This window comes from Scylla paramamosain, chromosome 25 (assembly GCF_035594125.1).
Source record: "Scylla paramamosain isolate STU-SP2022 chromosome 25, ASM3559412v1, whole genome shotgun sequence".
Classification (NCBI taxonomy): Eukaryota; Metazoa; Arthropoda; class Malacostraca; order Decapoda; family Portunidae; genus Scylla; species Scylla paramamosain.
The window spans coordinates 17,720,893-17,741,130 of record NC_087175.1 but is presented as its reverse complement, the minus strand read 5'-3'; the positions used below and the strand labels follow the sequence as shown (position 1 = coordinate 17,741,130).

The following is a 20,238-nucleotide window of genomic DNA, read 5'->3' as shown; positions in this document are numbered from 1 at the left end:
CACCACTACCACCACCACCACCATCACTAACACATTTCACCCACCTTCAAAACTTCATTCCTGTACGACTGTTAAATAAATATGAAGCCTCCGGACAGCTTCATTATCACAAGCATGACCCCGTGAATTGTTCAGCAGATGTGTGTTAGGTTAGGTCATTCATGTTCATTAGTGGTGAAGGAAGGAAGGTGCTTGGGAGGGAGGGAGGATGGGTAGCTGGGTTGGTGGGAGGGAAGGAGGGAGGAAGGAAGGAAGGAAGGAAGGAAGGAAGGAAAGAAGGAAGGAAGGAAGTTAGGAAGGTAAGTTGACGTCAGAGGTGAGTGTTTTGGGCAGAGTTATGGTGGTGGTGGTGGTGGTGGTGTTAATGGTGGTGATAATGGAAATACATAGCACCACCATCTTCACAATTAATAAGTACTGATAATAAAAAAGCCCTGTCTGTCTAGAATTTCTTTTAAAGTAATACTGAACTGAACATTCTCTCTCTCTCTCTCTCTCTCTCTCTCTCTCTCTCTCTCTCTCTCTCTCTCTCTCTCTCTCTCTCTCTCTCTCTGTTATACTGCTTTTTTCTTCGTTTGATTCTTTCATAAAGTAACTGAAAAAAAATGTACAATGCTTACATGCAGGAAGTCCGTTCGTCTCTGATGTCTTGATAATAACAATAATGACGATGATGATGATGATGATGATAATAATAATAATAATATTAATAATAATGATAATAATAATAATAATAATAATAATGATAATGACGGGCAGCTCGAATGGGACTGATGCAGGAGTTGCCCTGTCACGTATTTATCACTACGAAATTTTGTTTGCGTTACCTGCTCAGCTGTGCAACACGTCATGCAGCACCGATACACGTCTTCCTCCTCCTCCTCCTCCTCCTCCTCTTCCTCCTCTTCCTCCTCCTCCTCCTCCTCCTCTCGTGAAGCCGCTTACAATTTTATTCAATAAAACTTTACAAGCGGATAAAGTTCCCTACGAATGGAAACTAGCAAATGTCACGCCAATATTTAAAAAAAGGAAGTAAATCTCTCCCAGCCAATTACAGGCCGATCAGTCCCACTTCAGTAGTGTGCAAACTGATGGAAACAATAATCAGAGATAAAATTGTTAAATATTTAGAAGAAAATAAAATCATAAAGGATTCGCAACACGGTTTCAAAACCAAGCGTTCCTGCTTAACGAACTTACTAGACTTCTTTTATGAAGTATTTAATTCGTATGACGAGACAAAAGCTGTTGATATTATCTACCTTGATTTCCAGAAAGCTTTCGACACTGTTCCCCATAAGAAGTAAAGTAAAAGCTCACGGCATTACTGGAAACACCCTGAAATGGGTGAGAGACTGGCTCTCTGACTGAAAACAGTGTGTTGTGATAAATGGAAAAAAATCAGAGTGGCAAAAGGTAAACAGCGGCGTTCTTCAAGGCTCTGTATTAGGACCAGTACTCTTTATAATGCACATTAATGATATTGATGAAGGGATGAATTGCAAAATAAGTAAATTTGCAGACGACACAAAATTAACAAGTAGAGTAACGTCTGTGTCACAATGGCAGGAACTGCAGTGTGACCTCAATAAACAAACAAGCTGGGCAGAAAATGGCAGATGAGATTCAATACAGAAAAGTGTAAAATTATACATATCGGAAGCAACAATGTTCAGGCGAGATATGTAATGAATAACATGCCACTGTCAAGCACCGATAAAGAAAAAAATCTTGGTGTCGTTATGTCAAACGACCTAAAGCCGAGTCAACAGTGCACAGAAACAGTAAAGACGGCAAATAAATTAGTAGGGTCCATTGGAAGAACCTTTGAATTTAAATCAGAAAAGGTTATACTTGCCTTATATAACTCACTGGTGCGCCCTCATCTAAAATACTGTGTACAGTTCTGGTCACCATATTACAAAAAAGACATTGAAAAACTAGAAAAGATACAGCGCAGAGTCACAAAGATGATTCCAAGATTGCGCAGTAAGCCGTATGAGGAACGACTGGAAGAACTAAACCTATTTAGTTTAACAAAGCGCAGGATAAGAGGAGACCTAATTGAAGTGTTCAAAATTTTCAAAGGATATAGTAACATTGATGCACATAAATATTTTACCATTGATCATTCTAACCTAACAAGAAATAATGGATTCAAGATTATACCCAAACGTTTTAAATCCCACGAGGCAAAACATTTTTTCTTTAATCGTATAGTAAATATATGGAATAAACTTCCTGCAGAAATTGTGAACAGCAATACTATTGAATCATTTAAAAAATAAAATAGACAAATATTTAAAAGCAAATCCCCAACAAGCTCTCTTCTTGTTCGAATAATTACTAAATTCACTAATAAACTCTTATTTTACAGATACCCGTTTTATTATAAATTGCATTAACTTTCAGACAGGCGTATAGAGTTCACCGTAGGGTGAATAGTAACATTTCCTTTCATCCCTTCCTATGAAAATTCCATGTCAGTTTTTCCATACTGCATGGTACTTTTCCTAACTATCTCCATGCCAGCGCAAGCTGGAGGGAGTGGTGGGTAAGGAGGAGCCTTCTGCTATGCTGTCCTATCTCTCTTCCCTGTAGCTAGTTAGAAGTAGTTACCAAACAGCCTTGCAAGGACCAGAAGGTCTGTTGCTGTTTGGCTTTCCTTTGTATCCCTTTGTATTCCTCCTCCTCCTCTTTCTCCTCCTCCTCCTCCTCCTCCTCTTTCTCCTCCTCCTCCTCCTCCTCTTTCTCCTCCTCCTCCTCCTCCTCCTCCTTCTCCTCTTTCTCCTCCTCCTCCTCCTCCTCCTCCTCCTCGATTCCAAGATTGCGTAATATGCCGTATGAGGAACAACTGGAAAAACTAAACCTATTCAGCTTAACGAAGCGCAGGATAAGAAGAGACCTAATTGAGGTGGTCAAAATTTTTAAAGTACATTGCAACTTTGACGCTAATAAACATTTTATCACTGATTATTCTAACCTGATCAGAAATATTGGATTCAAGATTACACCCAAGCGTTTTTTAAAACGCCAAAATTTTTCTTCAATCGCACAGTAAGTATCTGGAATAAACTTCCTTCAGAAATCGTAAACAGTAATTCTATTGAATCATTAAAAAATAAAATACATACTTAAAAAGCTAATCACTAACAAGCTCTCTTCTTGTCCGAATTATTACACAAAACTATAGCCTCTGCAGTTTATATATTTTTTTTTTCATTTTACATACAACCGGTTTTATTATAAATTTGCGTTCATTTTCAGATGGGCATACAGAGTTCACCGTAGGGTGAATAGTAAAACTTCCTTTCATCCTTTCCTATGAAAATTCCATGTCAGTTTTTCCATACTGCATGGTGCTTTTCCCATCAGTTTTCATGCCAGGGCAAGTTGCAGGAAGTGGTGGGTGGGGAGGAGCCTTCTGCTGTGCTGTCCTGTCTTTCTTCCCTGTAGCTAGTTAGAAGTAGTTACTAAACAGCCTTACAAGAACCAGAAGGTCAGTTACTGTTTGTTTTTCTTTTTGTATTCTCCTCCTCCTCCTCCTCCTCCTCCTCTCTTTGCCACGTATGTTCCATTAAGATACTGCCACGTGTAGGCCTGCTGGTTTGTTACGGTTTTCCCCTTGTACCTGAGTTCTTTTTCTCTTTTTATTGTGACCTTTTTCCTCCTCCTCCTCCTCCTCTTCTTTGCCCAACAGGTGTCTTTTCGCTGCTGTGAAGGAGAAGGGGATGTCGAGAGAAGGAAGGAAGAGAGGAAGGAAGCAAGGAAGGAAGGAAGGAAGGAGAGACGGAACAGGATTGTAAAAGTTTATAGTCAAATTTTGGAATAAATATATTAGGCTCGTAGAAGGAAGGAAGAAGTGGGGGAAAGAGGAGGAGGAGGAGGAGCAGCAGAAGTAAGAGGAAGAGGAAGCAGTGATAACAAGAAATTACTGTGATAATTAGAGACCGCTTGAAAAAAAGACAGTAATAATTTAGATCGACTGACTAACTGACTGACTGACTGACTAATTGACTGACTGACTGACTGACTGACTGACTGACTGAATGAATGAATGAATGCCTGACTAACTGACTATATTACTAACGAACTAATTAACTTATTTGCTAAATATCTAACAGACTGACTGAGTGACGGATTGGCCAACTGAATGATTGATTGACTGAATGACTGACTAACTAGCCAACAAACTGACTGAGTAGCTAACTAATTTAATGAATGGCTAACTAACTGATTGATTACCTTATGAGGATTTAGCGGCAATGAGCGACACCAAGCAGGCAGTAGGAGCAGTTGGAATCAGGAAGCAGGTTTAATCAATAGTAAGTCAGCAGGTCCAGTGAAGCAGAGAGAATGGTAGAAACAGTATAGGAAAAATGAAACCCCCTAAAAAAATAAAAAAAAAGGAAAAAAAGTAACGAGAAATTAAATTCCGGTGCTTTTGAATTATAAAGAGAGGATGCTAGGTCTCTCTCTCTCTCTCTCTCTCTCTCTCTCTCTCTCTCTCTCTCTCTCTCTCTCTCTCTCTCTCTCTCTCTCTCTCTCTCTCTCTCTCTCTCTCTCTCTCTCTCTCTCTCTCTCTCTCTCTCTCTCTCTCTCTCTCTCTCTCTCTGTATGTGTTTGTGTGCGTGCTGCATTGTAGTTATATAATATATTGCATTGCTCACGTGCTTTACTGCGTTGTGTACACGTGCTGCATTTCTGGTGCATTGTGTGCGTGTATTCTTGCATTACGCCAGAGTTATGGTGCATTGTGTGTGTGTTGCATTGCATCGCCCGGCCTGCTGTTTCATTATAGACCCCAAATTTCTTCTGGGGCATTATGTTCTTGTTATGTTCTGCGAAATTTATGTTAGGGGCAAATTTTCTGCTTGTATTTGTTTTGTCTTAGTATCCTGATGGGGTTTGTATTCTTTATATGTAAGAGGGACATTTGGTCACTATCATTTCTTTTGGTGCTTTATGTTCTTGTTATGTTGTGCTAGATTTGTACTGGGGACTGGTTTTTCCTATGTGTTGTTATTCTTTTGTGCTATTTTGTGCGATTCATTGCTTGCTTGTTCTCTTTTGTCAGGTATACTTATAGTTGTATTTCATAAGTTTATGCAGAGGAGCAGCTTTTATGCTGTTATTTTTTTGTGTTTTTGTATTATTCTGATTTGCTGATTTTGTAGTTTTTTTTTTTTATGTAAGAGGGCCAAGTGTTAAATGAGAACAAAAAAAAAAGGCCCACTGAAGATGCCAGTGACTAAAGAATAAAGCCAGAATGATCAGCCAAAATTAAAGGAAAAGTGTCGTAAAACCTCCATCTTCAAAATGTTCAAGTCATATGTTGGAGGAAACAGAGAAACAGGCAGAGAGTTCCAGAGTTCACCAATAAAAGGGACGAAAGATGTATACCAATTTTTGTGGTTCATATGTTTGTGTGATTATTTATGACCAATATTTATTTCCATTGGTCATTTTTGTCACCGGCAGAAAGTGAAAGAAGAAATCTCGACCACAGTTGATTTTGCATTCTGTTGTTTATTCTTATCACTTGCGGTCCGGGAAATTGCTTGTATATCCTTCAGTTCTGCTTGCCATCACATTCACTGGGGAAAAATGTAAGGGTGGAACTCAAAGCACAGTTCTTGTAAAATATTTCTTTCGATTTTTGTATTCTGTTGGGTATTTGTCTTTTGCTGCCCATGAAATTGCTTGCTTGTCTTTCGTTTCTATTTGTCATACCGGCAGAAAGTCAGCTATGGAATTCTGATCATGGCTGCAGTTCTTCCTATGCTGGCTGTTTTTCTCGTCTTTGTATTGTTATCAATTTTTGTCATTTCCTGTCCACAAAATTGCTTCCTTCTCCAACAATTGTATTTGTCATCATATTTACAACAAAGTCAGGTACGGAAATCTGATTACAGATTTTTCATTATATTTTTTTCTTAATTTTATATTCTGTTATGTATTCTTGCCATTTGGGATCCATGAAATTTCTTGCGTGTCTTTAATTTTACCTATATATTCGCTGGGAGAAAAAAAAAAAAGTAAAAAAAAAAAAAATCTGACCACAGTTCTTTCTTTACCAGTTTTCGTGACTTTTATGGTGCTATGTATTCTTGTCGGTTGCGATCCATAAAATTGCTTGCCTATCCTTCATTTCTACTTCACATCTTTATCAGAAAGGAGTCAAATTAATTGATATTAACCGCGATTTCTTCTTTTTTTTTTTTTTTTCTCATTTCATATTCTGTTAAATATTCTTCTCAATTGCAGCCCATGATATTGCTTTTCCTCCTCTTGTCATCTTATCAACAAATGAAAAGGGAAGTCGAAATCACAACTCTTTCTATATTAATTTTCTTGATTTTATGTAATGTCATGTATTCTTTTCACTTGCATTCCGTGACATCCTCAGCTTATTCTTGATTTCTGAAAGACAAAATTCTGACCTCAGTTCTATCCACCTTAATTTTCTTGATTTTATATTCTGTTACCTGCTTTCCATGAAATTGTTTATCCTTCATTTCTGCTGATCATGTTCACCAACAGAGACTGAAGGGCAAAATATTAAACGCAAAACTCTATGCTCTTATCTTTTCTTTTTTTCTTAGTTATTCCTGTCATTTGTGGTCCTTGAAGCTACTTGCTTATGTCCCATTTATGCTTGTCATCATGCCAGCAAGAGTTAGGGATGAGATTCAAACCACAGTTCTTTCTATAACCTTTTCATTGACTTTGTATTTTGTTATGTATTCCGTTACGTATTCTTGTCATTTGTGGTCCGTGAAGTTGCGTGCTTATCCTTCATCTCTATTGTCATATCCAGCTGTACAAAGTTAGGGACGAGATTCAAACCACAGTTTCTATATCCTCATCGACTCATGCTCAGTAACTCCCCCGCCTGAGGCCCTAAGGACACGAGAACACTGCACCCAACATCTCCACTGACCGCTGCTCTCCTCCGCTTCACTGCGATATGCAAGAATTCACAAAACATTCATAAACGCCTACATGAAAGAAAAATGGGATTATAAGATTAAAGCTTCAAATTTCTGGCTAATACGATGTTTAGAAGTGACTGAAGAACAAAAAATAAATGTGTCCGAATGGTTTATAATAGATGAATGGTGCGTCGAATACCAGGCAGGGAGGAAGGGAAGTGTGAGAGCGAGGGTGTGAAGATTAGCGTGACGAACTAACTTCTCTTCTTACCAAAACTTTTATTTATTGGGAAGGTGGCGGGTTATGCATATGTATTTCAACTATCTTACTCATAACCAAAGCAAACTAGCTTCTCTACTTACCAAAACTTTTTTTTTTTCTCAAGATACTGGATTATACATTTCGATATTGTGGTATCATAGTAATTACTAAAGTAAACTGACTTCTCTTCTTACAGAAAACTGTATTTATTCACAAGGTAGTGGATTATATATGTATTAGCCAACCATCTTACTACTAATAATAACTGAGACAAACTTATCTCTGTTCTCACCAAAAGTTTAATCTGTTTGAAAGGTACCGGGTTATACATCTAGATAATCTGGTATCTTACGAACAATTAAAACAAACTAACGTTTCTTCTTATCAAAACCTGTATTTATTTACAAGGTACCGGACCATACACATTCAAATGGTCAGGTATCTGAGAGTTTTAATTGTAATATAAAGTCAGTTTATCGCACGATGGAAAAGACAGCGTGGATATTTGTAGCAATCAGTGGGCGAGAGCATCAGTCAGTGTCAGGGTTACATACCCAGCTTACGTGTCCTCAGGTGGCGAAAGTTTTGTCTCAGCTAATAAAACACGAAACAGATTACAGTCGTGGCGCTTGTACGGAAAAAATAAATAAATAAATAAAAATAAAAAAAAAATAAGACATGGGTTGGACTGAGCTGATGCGGAGGAATGATAGTTTTCGGAGCTTATATATAGTATACATAACAGCGCCTAACACCCCACCACAGCGTCACTGCCATTGTAGTGCGGCTAAAAATCCTCTGCAGCACCATATTCATGTAGTGTTAGTATTGTCGTGGGCAGAAGTCGGGTAATATTCTGCATTCACTACCACTGCGTTTCTCATTTCCCCTCATTTTTAAGGTGTCCTATCTCCCGACAGTCTCCTTGCACAAAGTTTATAGGTGTTAGATTCACAACAGCTCAGGGGACAACGTTTACACCAGCACCACATCCCTATAGTGTTGTGTCGCCATGCTCAGAAGTTGGATAACCTGCATTCACTTTCAATGCAGTGTTTGTCCCTCAGTTTTGAGGCGTTTGATCTCACGACGGTGACCTTACAAAGAGCAGACAGTGGATAGATTCACAAAAACTCTGTGGATTTAAGAGGGAAGACGCTTTATACATTGGAGGTGAGTGAGTGTGTTGCTAGACTTCTGGCCGCTACTACTTGAAAGAAACCCTAAAGAAACTCTCACTTCTGCATCCTTTTCTGTTGTAATCTGATCCCGTTGTGGTGGCGCATTTCAATGTAGTCAGTCAGTGAGTTGGTCAGGCTATCCAGTGGTAGTGTTTGTAAGACTCGTGACAGCATCTCTGTCTTCTAATCATATTGATTGCATGTAAAAATGGATCGCTCACTAGAATACGGTTTCCTTTCTTGGTCGTTGTGTTTGTAAAATAAATAGATAAATAAATGACATAAAACAGATAAGTAATTCAGGTGAAATAAATAAATAGGCAAAGTAAATCGAACAACAAACCAACCAATCAACCAACAAACAAACAAACAAATAACCAAATATATAAATAAATCACAAAGGAATGAATAAATAAATATGAAAAAAAAAATCTTCCTAACATTCTTCCTTCGTCGCAAGGAATGTTTTGTATATGTACATGTGGTGCCTCTGATCTCACCGTAGTCTGCATGATACTTTTGTGTGGTCTGCCTCTGCTCTGTCTGATAATTGTGACCCGTATTCTGAAACATTTCCAAACCGAACGTCTACTAATTGAAAAAGCTGTAGTTGAAGTGGCACGGGATTTTAAGGGTGTTTTTATGGTTCCAGTGATAGATTAATACGATATTTACATTATTAACAGGAGAAACACTCTTGAGAACCCGACTAATCATCTCATCGGCCTTTAAAAATAGTGGTGGCGAGAGAGCAAAGCACTTTATAATATTGCCTTGTGTGTGGTGCCTGCCCGTGGTCTATCTTATGCTTGTGTGTGGGTGGTGGCTGTGGTGCTCTTTGCGTGGTCTTTCTCTAGCCTGTCTCTGTGGCCTGTCTGTCTGGTCTGTCGCAAGTCCATCTGATGCTTTTGTAGGGCTGTGGTCTGTGTGGTCTGTTTCTGGTCTGTTTCTAGTCTAATCTGATGCTCATGTGTGGTACTTGTGGTCGCTGTAGTCTGCCTGGTCCTTATCGTGACTCGCTATTCAGACAGCACTCGGCATCCAGTCCACTGAGGCGCCACTTGGCCTCCTGAAGCTCTACTCGTGACGTGGCTGCTTTGGCTCGACTCCCTAAGTTGAGAATGAGCAGTGAGGCAAGGAATGGAGAGTTAAAAAGCTGGGGTTATGTAAGTCACTTGTGCTTTACTCGACATTGCGCTTATTCGTTTATTTATTTATTTATTTTGTGTTGATATTTGCCTGTCTTAAATATTTATTCGAATTTATTTTTGTTTTTGTAGTGATGTTTGGTTTCTTAGATATTTATTGGTATTGATTTATTATTTTGTATTGAAGTTTGTTTATTTTAAATGTTAATTCGTGTTTATTTGTTGAGTAATGCAGGGAATTTAAATTTGAAGGTTTGTGTTATGAAGCGTGCTTGTCATGGACTGGATGCATTTTTACTTCTTTTTTATATTTTATCTAATTTTAAATTGTGCTTATTTATTTGTTGGTATATTCGTTCAGTAATGCAAAACAAAAGAAAAAAAAAAAAAAAAAAAAAAAAAAAAAAAAATATATATATATATATATATATATATATATATATATATATATATATATATATATATATATATATATATATATATATATATATATATATATATATATATATATATATATATATATATATATATATATATATATATATATATATATATATATATATATATATATATATATATATATATATCAAAAAGGAACGTTTATGAAGTTTACATGCCATTGATTCGATGCATTTTTATCTTTTTCATGTTTTTTTTTTCTGTTTTGAATTTCCAGTGTTTGAATATTTGTTATTATAATCATTCAGTAATGCAGAAATGGGAAAATATTAGAAGGTAGTTAGGGTCATGAAGGGAGCTTGTCATTCACTTGAGCCATTTTATTTTTTTATTATTTTTTTTATTTGCTGTTTTCATTCATCAGTATAGATAATAAAAAATAATAAAAGAAGGTATGATTATGAAACGTGCTTATCATTCACTCGAAGCATTTCATATATTTTTTTTCCATGTTTTTATTGTTATTTCGAATTATAATTATTTAAAGAAATGTTGATATATATATATATATATATATATATATATATATATATATATATATATATATATATATATATATATATATATATATATATATATATATATATATATATATATATATATATATATATATATTTTTTTTTTTTATTTATTTATTTTTTTTTTCACACGTTTTTATTTTAACTTGGAATTTCATGCATTTAAATACCCAATGATATTTTTATTATGCAATGCGGGAAATGTTAAAAATAAAATAAGTATCGGTTATTAAGCATACTTAAGTACTCAATTAATTGCATATTTTCAATGTGTTATTTTGAATTTGTGTACTGGAATATTCACTGGCATATTTATTCAGTAATGTTGAAAATAAAATGACTCAAAAGCTGGAATTATGAAGCTTACTTATTATCTACTGCACGCATTTCATTTATGTGCTTTTTAGTTATCAGTATGAAGTTTACTCATTTAGCTATTTATTCATATATTCATTTATCCCAGCGAGGCGAGAGCAACTATGTATACTTTGTTCATAATTGTGGTAATATACAGTCGGGAAATTACCAACTAAACTGTTTTTATTTTATTTTTTTTATATACTTTTTTTTTTTTTTTTTTTAGTCCAGCGCTTTAATTCAGAGCGCTCGAACTCTGCATGCTATGATGTATTTAGTTTCGGCAGTTTGGGTGCGCGTTAAAACTTTATGGTATGATTTATTTAATCCATTTTTAGTGCTTTTGTGTGAGGGACTTAATGTTTGTTCCAGTCCAGCCTGCGTATCGTCATGGACATAAGGTGAGCAACATTCGGCTTCCATTGTGTTTAGTGTTCTCTCAAAGTTAAGTCTCCCTGTGTGCTAAGAATCTGTAAAATATTTTGTTGTGTTTAGCGTCCCCTCAAAGTTAAGTCTCCTGGTGTATCAAGAGTCTATAAATTATCTTACTCCTATTGTGTTTCATGTTCCCTCAAAGTTAATTTGTGTTACCTGCCAGGAATCTATAAATTATTTCATTGTGTTTCTTGATCTTAAAAGTTCAGTTCCCTGGTGTGCTAACAATTTATAAATTATCTTACTCTCATTGTGTTTCGTGTTCTAGCAAAATTAAGTCCCCTCGTCTGCTGAGAATCTATAGATTATAAGAATTTTCTGTTGGATTCTTAGTAGATCAAAGGACTCCCCACCTCACTTTCATTCCGGTCCTTCCACCCTTCCTTTCCATCTTCCTTGTCGTCCTCCATTTCCTTTATTTTATTCATCTTATTCCTCATTCTCTTTGCATGCTGTCTCTCCTTTTGCATCTCTTCTCTTGTATCAGGCATGATTTATGCAGGGACTGCCACGTATAGGCCCATTTGCTTGTATTTTTCCCTCATGTTCTTACTTTCCTTTCTCTTTTTATCTCCCTCTAATCTATAAATTACCATAGTTTGCCAATGTATTTTGCCAATGTATTTTGCCAATGTATTCTCAGCAGATCAGAGGACTTGAGGTTGAGAGAAGCAGCACAACACACTGGAATGGTGGAGGTTACTCGACTTGTTATTGTGTTTGTACGTGTGTATGTTTAGAAATTGCCTTGTGTAGGTTAATTGAAATTTTGCAGTCAGCTTACTTTCTGGGCTTCTTATGTGATTGCTCTCATTCCTGTTGCATTCCCATTCCTGTGGGTGTTTTAGTCCGTCAAGTAATAGAAGTATAAATTCTTCCCGTGTTGTCGTGCGGGAGCTGGCTATTCGTATTTCCCAATTAATGTTTGTTCTTGTTCATCTCACGCATTATTTACTTAGCTATTCTGAGTTGTTGTCTTTGGCGAGTGCTTTAGTCTGTCTCGAGCGATAAAAGTCAAATTGATTTTCCCTTTGGTATCGTGGGAGATTTTTAACGTGTTCTTGTTCACTCTTATGTATTAATCATATAATTGTTCATCGATAAGGAAATTACTAATGATAATCGCTAATACTTGATAAATTCACTCTATCCGGTATATTAGTAATTGTATTTATATTTCTCTCTTTTCAGGTGAGTATTGCTGTGAATCCTCGTTTGTGCAGGTGGTGAAATCTCTCTGTGCTTTTGTATTATGTAGGAAAGGCACTGGTCAAGGACACATGAAAAAACAGGAGTGGAAAAAAAAGAGATGCTGAAAGAGCAAGTGACTCTGAACAAGAGGCAGCTGACCACCACCACAGCTACCATAACTACCACAGTTACCACCAGGCTGCCTAAGGTACGTGGAAGTCTTGTTCTGGGTAATGTTTGGTTTAGAATGTTCCCGCTAAGACGCTGTTTTGGTGTGTGTGTGTGTGTGTGTGTGTGTGTGTGTGTGTGTGTGTGTGTGTTTATTTTGTTGGGCGTGATTGTATGTCTTTTAGTGCATGGTTTGTTGAATCTCTTGCGTTGTAATGAGTTTTGAGTGTGTTTTGCTTTATTTCGTGTGCGCTTTGTAACTTTTATTTGTGTTTTACTTTGTTTCCTTTATTTTAAGTGAATTCACGTGTGTTTTATAATTTTCTGTGTGTCTTACTTTATTTGAAGTGCGTTTTACTCAATTTCCTTATATGTGTTTTATTCTATTTCATTTTGTTCTGCAGCCTTTACATGTTAAAGTTACTTTATCTCGCGTGTTTTACTGCACTTCATGTGCGGTTTGCTTTATATCCCGTAGATTTTATTTAGATTTATTGTATTTTTATCTCAAGTGCGTTTTACTCCTTTATGTGCCACTTACTGTTTTCGGTGTCTGTTTTATAGCTTTACGCGAATTTTGCTTTTCCTCAAGTGTATTTTACTTAACTTAATGTGCTTTTTTGTCGCTTTACCTAGTGTTTGGTAACTAACTGTAGTATGCTTGAAAAATTAATACTTCCCTTAATTTTTTCAAACAATTATCCTTTCCATTATCGTTTCCTATAAAATAGATCATTAGTCCACACATTTGTTCCCAATGCACTGTACGAGTATAGACATGAAGTTCGGTAGATTATTATATCACTACCTGGGGCAACGAATTGTACTGTGTTTGAACATCAATAGCTCCACCTCACGTGCCTGGGGTTCCTGTCAGGTGCACGTGCCACCCGCTTGATATTCATAAAGCCTTTGTTTCCAGGAAGGGAATAAAAAGGCTCAATCGGTGATGCCTGGGAACGGCGCTGCATTAATGGAAAGTGTTAAATTAGCGTTTTTGTGTGTGTGGAGAGAGAGAGAGAGAGAGAGAGAGAGAGAGAGAGAGAGAGAGAGAGAGAGAGAGAGAGAGAGAGAGAGAGAGAGAGAGAGAGCGAACTTCTCAAACCTCCATTCCTCTTTATCACTCAATCAAGCAGAATCACTGACACTTAAAAAATGTCAAGCTCCCAACTAATTACTTAGCGAACACACACACACACACACACACACACACACACACACACACACACACACACACACACACACACACACACACACACACACACACACACACACACACACACACACACACACACACACCGCCACTCTCCCCTTCACGCCGCGAGCTTCCTGCTGCAGCGTGAAAGGAGCGAGTGTTTTCTGTCGCAGCGCCACGACCACTTCAGAAGATTGGGAGTAAAACTTTTGCTCTTGACAATTGGATGAATAATTATTTAATCCTACACCCATTGTCAAGAATAAAGAATGGGACTGGTTTGTAGTGGTTGGTTGTTGTGAATACGACTAGTATGTGTGTTGTGTTGGGGGAGAGAGAGAGAGAGAGAGAGAGACAGAGAGAGAGAGAGAGAGATAATACACACTCCTATACCCTTCTCTTCGTGCAGTGTGTTACTGAAGATACGTCGGAAGCAGGAGGAAAGGGAACCAGGAATAAATAAACGAATATTTCAACAAAGAGCGAAGCCTCCCCTCTCCTTAACAAAGCCTCGCGGAAAATGGGAATTAAGTAAAATCTGAGAGTAAACGAGATGCTTTGTTAAAGAAAATGAAAATATCAGTGAACTGGTGAAGGAAAATTGGAAGCCTGGGTGAGCAGGACAGGACGCCTTGCTGGGAGAGAGAGAGAGAGAGAGAGAGAGAGAGAGAGAGAGAGAGAGAGAGAGAGAGAGAGAGAGAGAGAGAGAGAGAGAGAGAGAGAGAGAGAGAGACTAACTAAAGGTCGTCTTTCTTGGTTTAAGAAGGTAAAATGAAGAATGGAGACTAAGTATACATAGTGTGTGTGTGTGTGTGTGTGTGTGTGTGTGTGTGTGTGTGTGTGTGTGTGTGTTTACTTAGCTGTACGTAGTCTAAAGGCAGTGTTATCTTGTCTTTGTATCTATATTTGTTAAGCTCTTTCAGTTTGTGCGAGTGTTGGGAGAGGTTGAGGCAGTGTGCGTGTGCGTGTGCGAGCGAGTATTAATTTTTTTCATTTTTTTCATTTTTTCTTTCTTTTGTCACGCCAGGAATTCTCAGAAGCTTCATTCACTGGCAATCAGTAAACCAGTCTGTGCTATATATTTTTTTTCCTGTTCGCTCTGTCATTGACAAACGAACACCTGACTTTAATTCCTTTCAGTGGTGGATAGTTGTCTCCCTGAACACCTAAACTTTTTGTACAACTTTCTTATGTATACTGACACCTTGAGTAGTTTTGTTTGTACCGTAGAAAAGACAAAATTAGCCCACAATTTTTTTTCTTCATTTCTTTTCCTCGTTTTCCTATATGTACAATTCATCTCCAGTCTTTTCTGATCCTTGCATCTTCCTCCGTGACTCACATCCTTAGCAGTTTTACCACAATTCACCCCCTCCATCACACTCTCTGTCCTCAATCTCCTTACTTGAATTGGTTTTCTCAAGGTTATTTTAATCGCTTCCTGGTCTTCTCTTCTGTCTCCATGCAAATATTTCTTAGTGCTTTAAATATTAAACGAAGACGACCGCAGCAGTGAAGGCGCTAATGGCTGCACCAAAATATTTACTAAGAGGGACCGCTGTATGAAGAGAAAATGCGAGGCTGTCACAATGCTTATCGTTGGACGAGGACCCGAGCACTGCCTTTATAGCGGGTGATCTTATCGGATACTGTACCTAAGCGGGGCTCTGTCATATTCCAGGCAGGAGCTCCTGGGAGAGGGCTGCGAGATCTTTATTATTGACTCTACCAGGAGATTGGCTTACGATAAGTCGCCATCTATTTTGTAGCAAGGAAAAGTGCGGGAGAGGTTACGGAATCCTTATGATAGAGATTAATGGAAGTTTTGGCTACCATTAAGTTGGGTTTTGTGTTACATCAGGGAAAAGTGTGCGGTAGAGGTATGGGATCTCTATATTCGTACAAGAGAATGATTTGTGCGATAAGTTGGGTTATATGTTAGATAAGAGAAACTATTGAAAGGAAAAAAGTAAACAACAACTGAGAATAATGAGTGCGTGAGGGAAAACAAGAAAGAAGAATAGTGATAATGTAAAAAAAAAAAAAAAAAGACAAGACAAATGAAAAAGGAAAGATATCTATTGGAAAAGAAGCGAAAACATCAACTGAAAAAGAAATGAAAATGAAGAAAGAGTATGAAGGAAAAGAATGGAGGAAAGTGACCATATGAAAAAAAAAGCAAAAGGTAAAAAAGAAAGATACATTTAATTTAAAGAAAAAGTTCTGAGAAAGACGAGAGGGAAGAGCCAGGATGAAATTAAAGCGACAAGGAAGATATAGCAACTGTCTACAATATGAAGGATTTTGAGAGAGAGAGAGAGAGAGAGAGAGAGAGAGAGAGAGAGAGAGAGAGAGAGAGAGAGAGAGAGAGAGAGAGAGAGAGGGGAAGGGGTACGCGATTGAAGGAAAGTGAAAAAGAAATAACTTTCTCACCAGGGGACACAAAGAAAAGATGGAGGAAAAAGAAAGTTTCGCAATATGAATGACAGGCAAAAATATGATGGAAGACGCTTCTGTGAAAAAAAAAAAGAAAAAAAGAAACTGTCACTAGAGAAGCAGAAAAAACGAAACAAACTGACACGTGTTACTTATTGATTTTTGAAGTGAGGTGGTACACAACACAAAGATGAAATAAATAAATAAATAGAAAAAACACGCTTTGTAAGGGGAAAGAATTAAGAAAAGAAAGAATAAATGACAAAAAAAAAAAAATCATGTTAAAAAGAACATAAAAACATAATTAAAGAGAAAAAAAATTAAAGAGAAAAGTCCCCCCAAAAATTGTACGCAACAGTTCTACAGTATAATAAGAGAAAAGAGAAGGAAAAGAAGAAAAAAAAAAGATAAGTAACACAAAAAGTCACTAATTCTAATGAAGGCAACAAGTGTAAAATATGAATGAAAGGGAGAAAAGGAAAAGGTCGAAATGAAAGAAGGATGATAAGTGACACAGAACAGTCACTTGTATCTTGTTAATAAAAAAAAAAGATATGACGCCAACTTTAAAAATGAGAGAAGAAAAAAATGTGACACAATGGAAACAACTTTTCTACAATTAAATATTTGAAAAAAAAAGGAAAAAGAGAGAAGAAAGGATAATTGACATAGAAAACTAACATATGAGAGAAGGGGAAAAAAAAAATGTGACAATGGAAACGACACTTCTACAGTGAAGTATTAGAAAAAACAACAACAAAAAAAACAAAGGAAAAAGAGAGAAGAAAGGACAATTGGCATAGAAAAACTAACATATATCGTGTTAAAAAGATGACATGGAAGCAGCAAGAAAAACAAGAATACATGAATAAAATAAAATACAAGAGAAAAGAACACAAACAGAGTAGGATGTGGTTCTGCGGTACTCACAGATTTGTCATTGAGGTGATACACGACGCAGGGCAGCTTGGCAGTGCTCCCCTGCTGCACCGTTACCTTGCTGTCCGTCACTCCGAACTCCGGCGGCTGACCCCACCACCCCTCCGCCAGACCCACGCCTGAGGGGAGAGGGAGCGCGGGGTTAGGAAGAATAATATTGCTTGGAAACATAGACATATACTAGCAAGGGTTTGGGGAGGAGAAATTGTCAGATTGGCTAGTATATTCATAGAGACAGACGAATAGATATTGGAAAGATTCAGCAAGAGGGAACACACTGCCAGAATTGGTATACTTGTAAGGAGACGTACAGAGTGATAGAGATTCAGGGTAAGGGAACACCGTATCAGAATGATTAATATACTTGTGAAGAGACATACGTAGAGCTGGAACACTCTCAGAAACATTAATATACTTGTAAAGAAAGGTAGAGAGTGGGGAAGTATCGAGGGAAGAGGTGACACAGCGTTAAAAGGAATCATACAATAGTAAAGACAGACAGAAAGAGCGGAAAAAGGTTCGAGAAGAGGGTACACAGTCAGAAGCAAAACATATACTCGTAAAGCCAGAAAAAAAAAGAGGTACACGGCATGAAAAGAAAAAAAAAATATTAGTAAAGACATACAGAGGTTCAGAAAGAAAGAACATTGCATCAGAAGGGTTTATATACTTGTAAAGACAGACCAGAGAAAGTGAAAAAAAGATCGGAAAGAGGGGACACATCGGGAAAAGGAATTAGCAACGACAAAGAGAGAAGGAAAATATATACTTGTAAAGACATACAAATAGTGGAACAGATTTAAGAAGAAGTAACACTGCGTCAAAGGTAATGCACCGCAAAAATAGAGTGTAAAAATTGGAGGAGAGGAAACAGTGTCATGATTAATATGCCTGCAAAAGTGAACGGATATGAGTGGGAGGATTCAGGCAGAGGGAAGCTTGGAAAAGATGGAACACTGTCAGAAGGGATAATATACATGTAAAGATAAGCAGACATTGGAAAAACTCGAATAGAGGGGACACGTCGGGAAACAAAGGATTAATATATTGACATTGACATTAGAACTGACAAGTTTATTGGCCTTTGAAAACATATACAGGTATCATTTACTATAACAGTCAACTTAAAGCCAAGGTTCATTGATATATCAGGAAGTAGGAAAGATTCGAGAAAAGCAAACACTGTCAAAAGGAATGATATGCTTGTAAAGACAAATAAAGTGGAAAATAGTAAGAAAGAGGAAACTGTCACAAGTAATAATACACTAGTAAAAGACAAAAAAAAGTAGGACGAAGAAGAAACCGTGTCAGGAGGACTAAGCAAACACGTAAAGATAGACAGATGGAGAGAGACAGATTCTGGGAGAGGGAAAGCGGGGTTAGCAGGAATAATGCACTTGTAAAAACAGAGTGAGAAAGGTTTAGAAAGAGGGAACACTGTGCTAGGGTTGATATGCCGTTTTATCATGAAAGACGGACACTGGCAAAGGGAAGAAAAACTAAAAAAAAAGTTCACATCGTGCAAGTCTTTAGAGAGGTCAGAAAGTATCATCCAGAATTAGATAATGGATTGAAGATGGAAAATTAATTGGATAATATACTTGCATGAAAAAAAATATATGAGTGGAGAATAGTCAGGGAGAGGGAATGCTGTCAGGAATAACATACTCGTACCAGTACAGGCAGACAGACAGGGAGTGGGAGGGTTTGGGAAGAGGCAACAATGTGTTAGAAGAATTTTTGTAAAGATGGATGTATGAGTGGTTATGTTAAAGGAGAGAGAGAGAGAGAGAGAGAGAGAGAGAGAGAGAGAGAGAGAGAGAGAGAGAGAGAGCGAGAGAGAGAGAGAGAGAGAAAGAAAGAGAGAGAGAGAGAGAGAGAGAGAGAGAGAGAGAGAGAGAGAGAGAGAGAGAGAGAGAGAGAGAGAGAGAGAGAGAGAGAGAGAGAGGCAGAAACTCACACATATTATTCTGACTTTCTGCTCAGTTTAATATAATATCCTTAAATAAAAAAAAAAAGCAGAAACAGTGTAGGGAAAATAAAATTAAAAAAATGAACGGGTGTCTTGCAATTTTTTTTTTTTTGTTAAACTTTTCAATGCGTTTTTTTTTTTTTTTTGTGTGTGTGTGTGTAATAATGGTGTGCCGCGTCTGTAGAATGAAAACTGCCCGATAAAAAAGGCAACAAAAGTAATGGGAACAAATATGGCGGGGAAAATGGTGAAAATGGCGCCGTAAAAATGGTAATAACGTCATTGAAAAGTATAGAGATAAAAAAATCTTTGTCGGAAATTTCACGCCAGCAAAAATTTACGCATGTGAGAAAGAGGAAAGAAAAATCATAATAATAAAACTATGGAAACTGTGATGGCGACTCTGAAAAAAAAGTCATTCATACTTTTTGTATCTTTTTTTTTTTATCGTTTTATATAAAATACTGAGCTTTAATCTCGTCACTTTCCTTTCGTGGTGAAATTACTGATGCCTTCTCATCATTCTATACTATTACTGCACTACTGTTTCTATTTTCATTACTTGTTATTATGTTGCATAGATTTGACGAATGAATTGATTGTGGTGGCAAGAAAAGAAGATGAAGTGAGAGCAATAAAGATGTCTTCTTCATCCTGGGTTTTCTCACCACCTCAGTCCACTTTTTGATGCATATCGACTTTATTTTTTTTATCTTGCTCAGGTCTTACCACTGAAAATTTCATTAATGCATTTTTACTATTGTTAGTTAATTCTACATTACTACTTTACTAAACTAGTTAAAAAAAAAAAGCGAACTTATAATAAATATCGAGTGTTTTATATATTGTTTGTCTTGCCTTTGAAAATTTTATCAATGCATTTTAGTACTAATGTTCTACTTTGTTACTTAACTGAACTATCAGGAAAAGAAAGAGAAAGGAAACTTATAATAGATATCGAGAATAATGTTTTATCGTGGCTTGTAAATAGTTATTTATTTTTAGTATTAATATTCTACACTACTACCTTTCTCAGTTATAT

The 20,238-nt window shown here is 36.9% G+C and overlaps 1 protein-coding gene across 2 annotated transcripts in view; it reads right to left on the bottom strand.

The window, feature by feature from the left end:
- Positions 1 to 18,997, bottom strand: part of LOC135113243 (zwei Ig domain protein zig-8-like) — a 75,206-nt gene extending 56,209 nt beyond the window's left edge. Inside the window, exon 1 of one of the 2 annotated variants that reach the window (XM_064028428.1) lies at positions 17,216 to 18,997. In XM_064028428.1, coding sequence (XP_063884498.1) covers positions 17,216 to 17,401 — 186 coding nt within the window. In that variant the 5' untranslated portion in view covers positions 17,402 to 18,997. The remainder of the gene's footprint in view (positions 1 to 17,215) is intronic. The other variant, XM_064028427.1, reaches the window with a different exon arrangement.
- Positions 18,998 to 20,238: the final 1,241 nt, after the last annotated feature.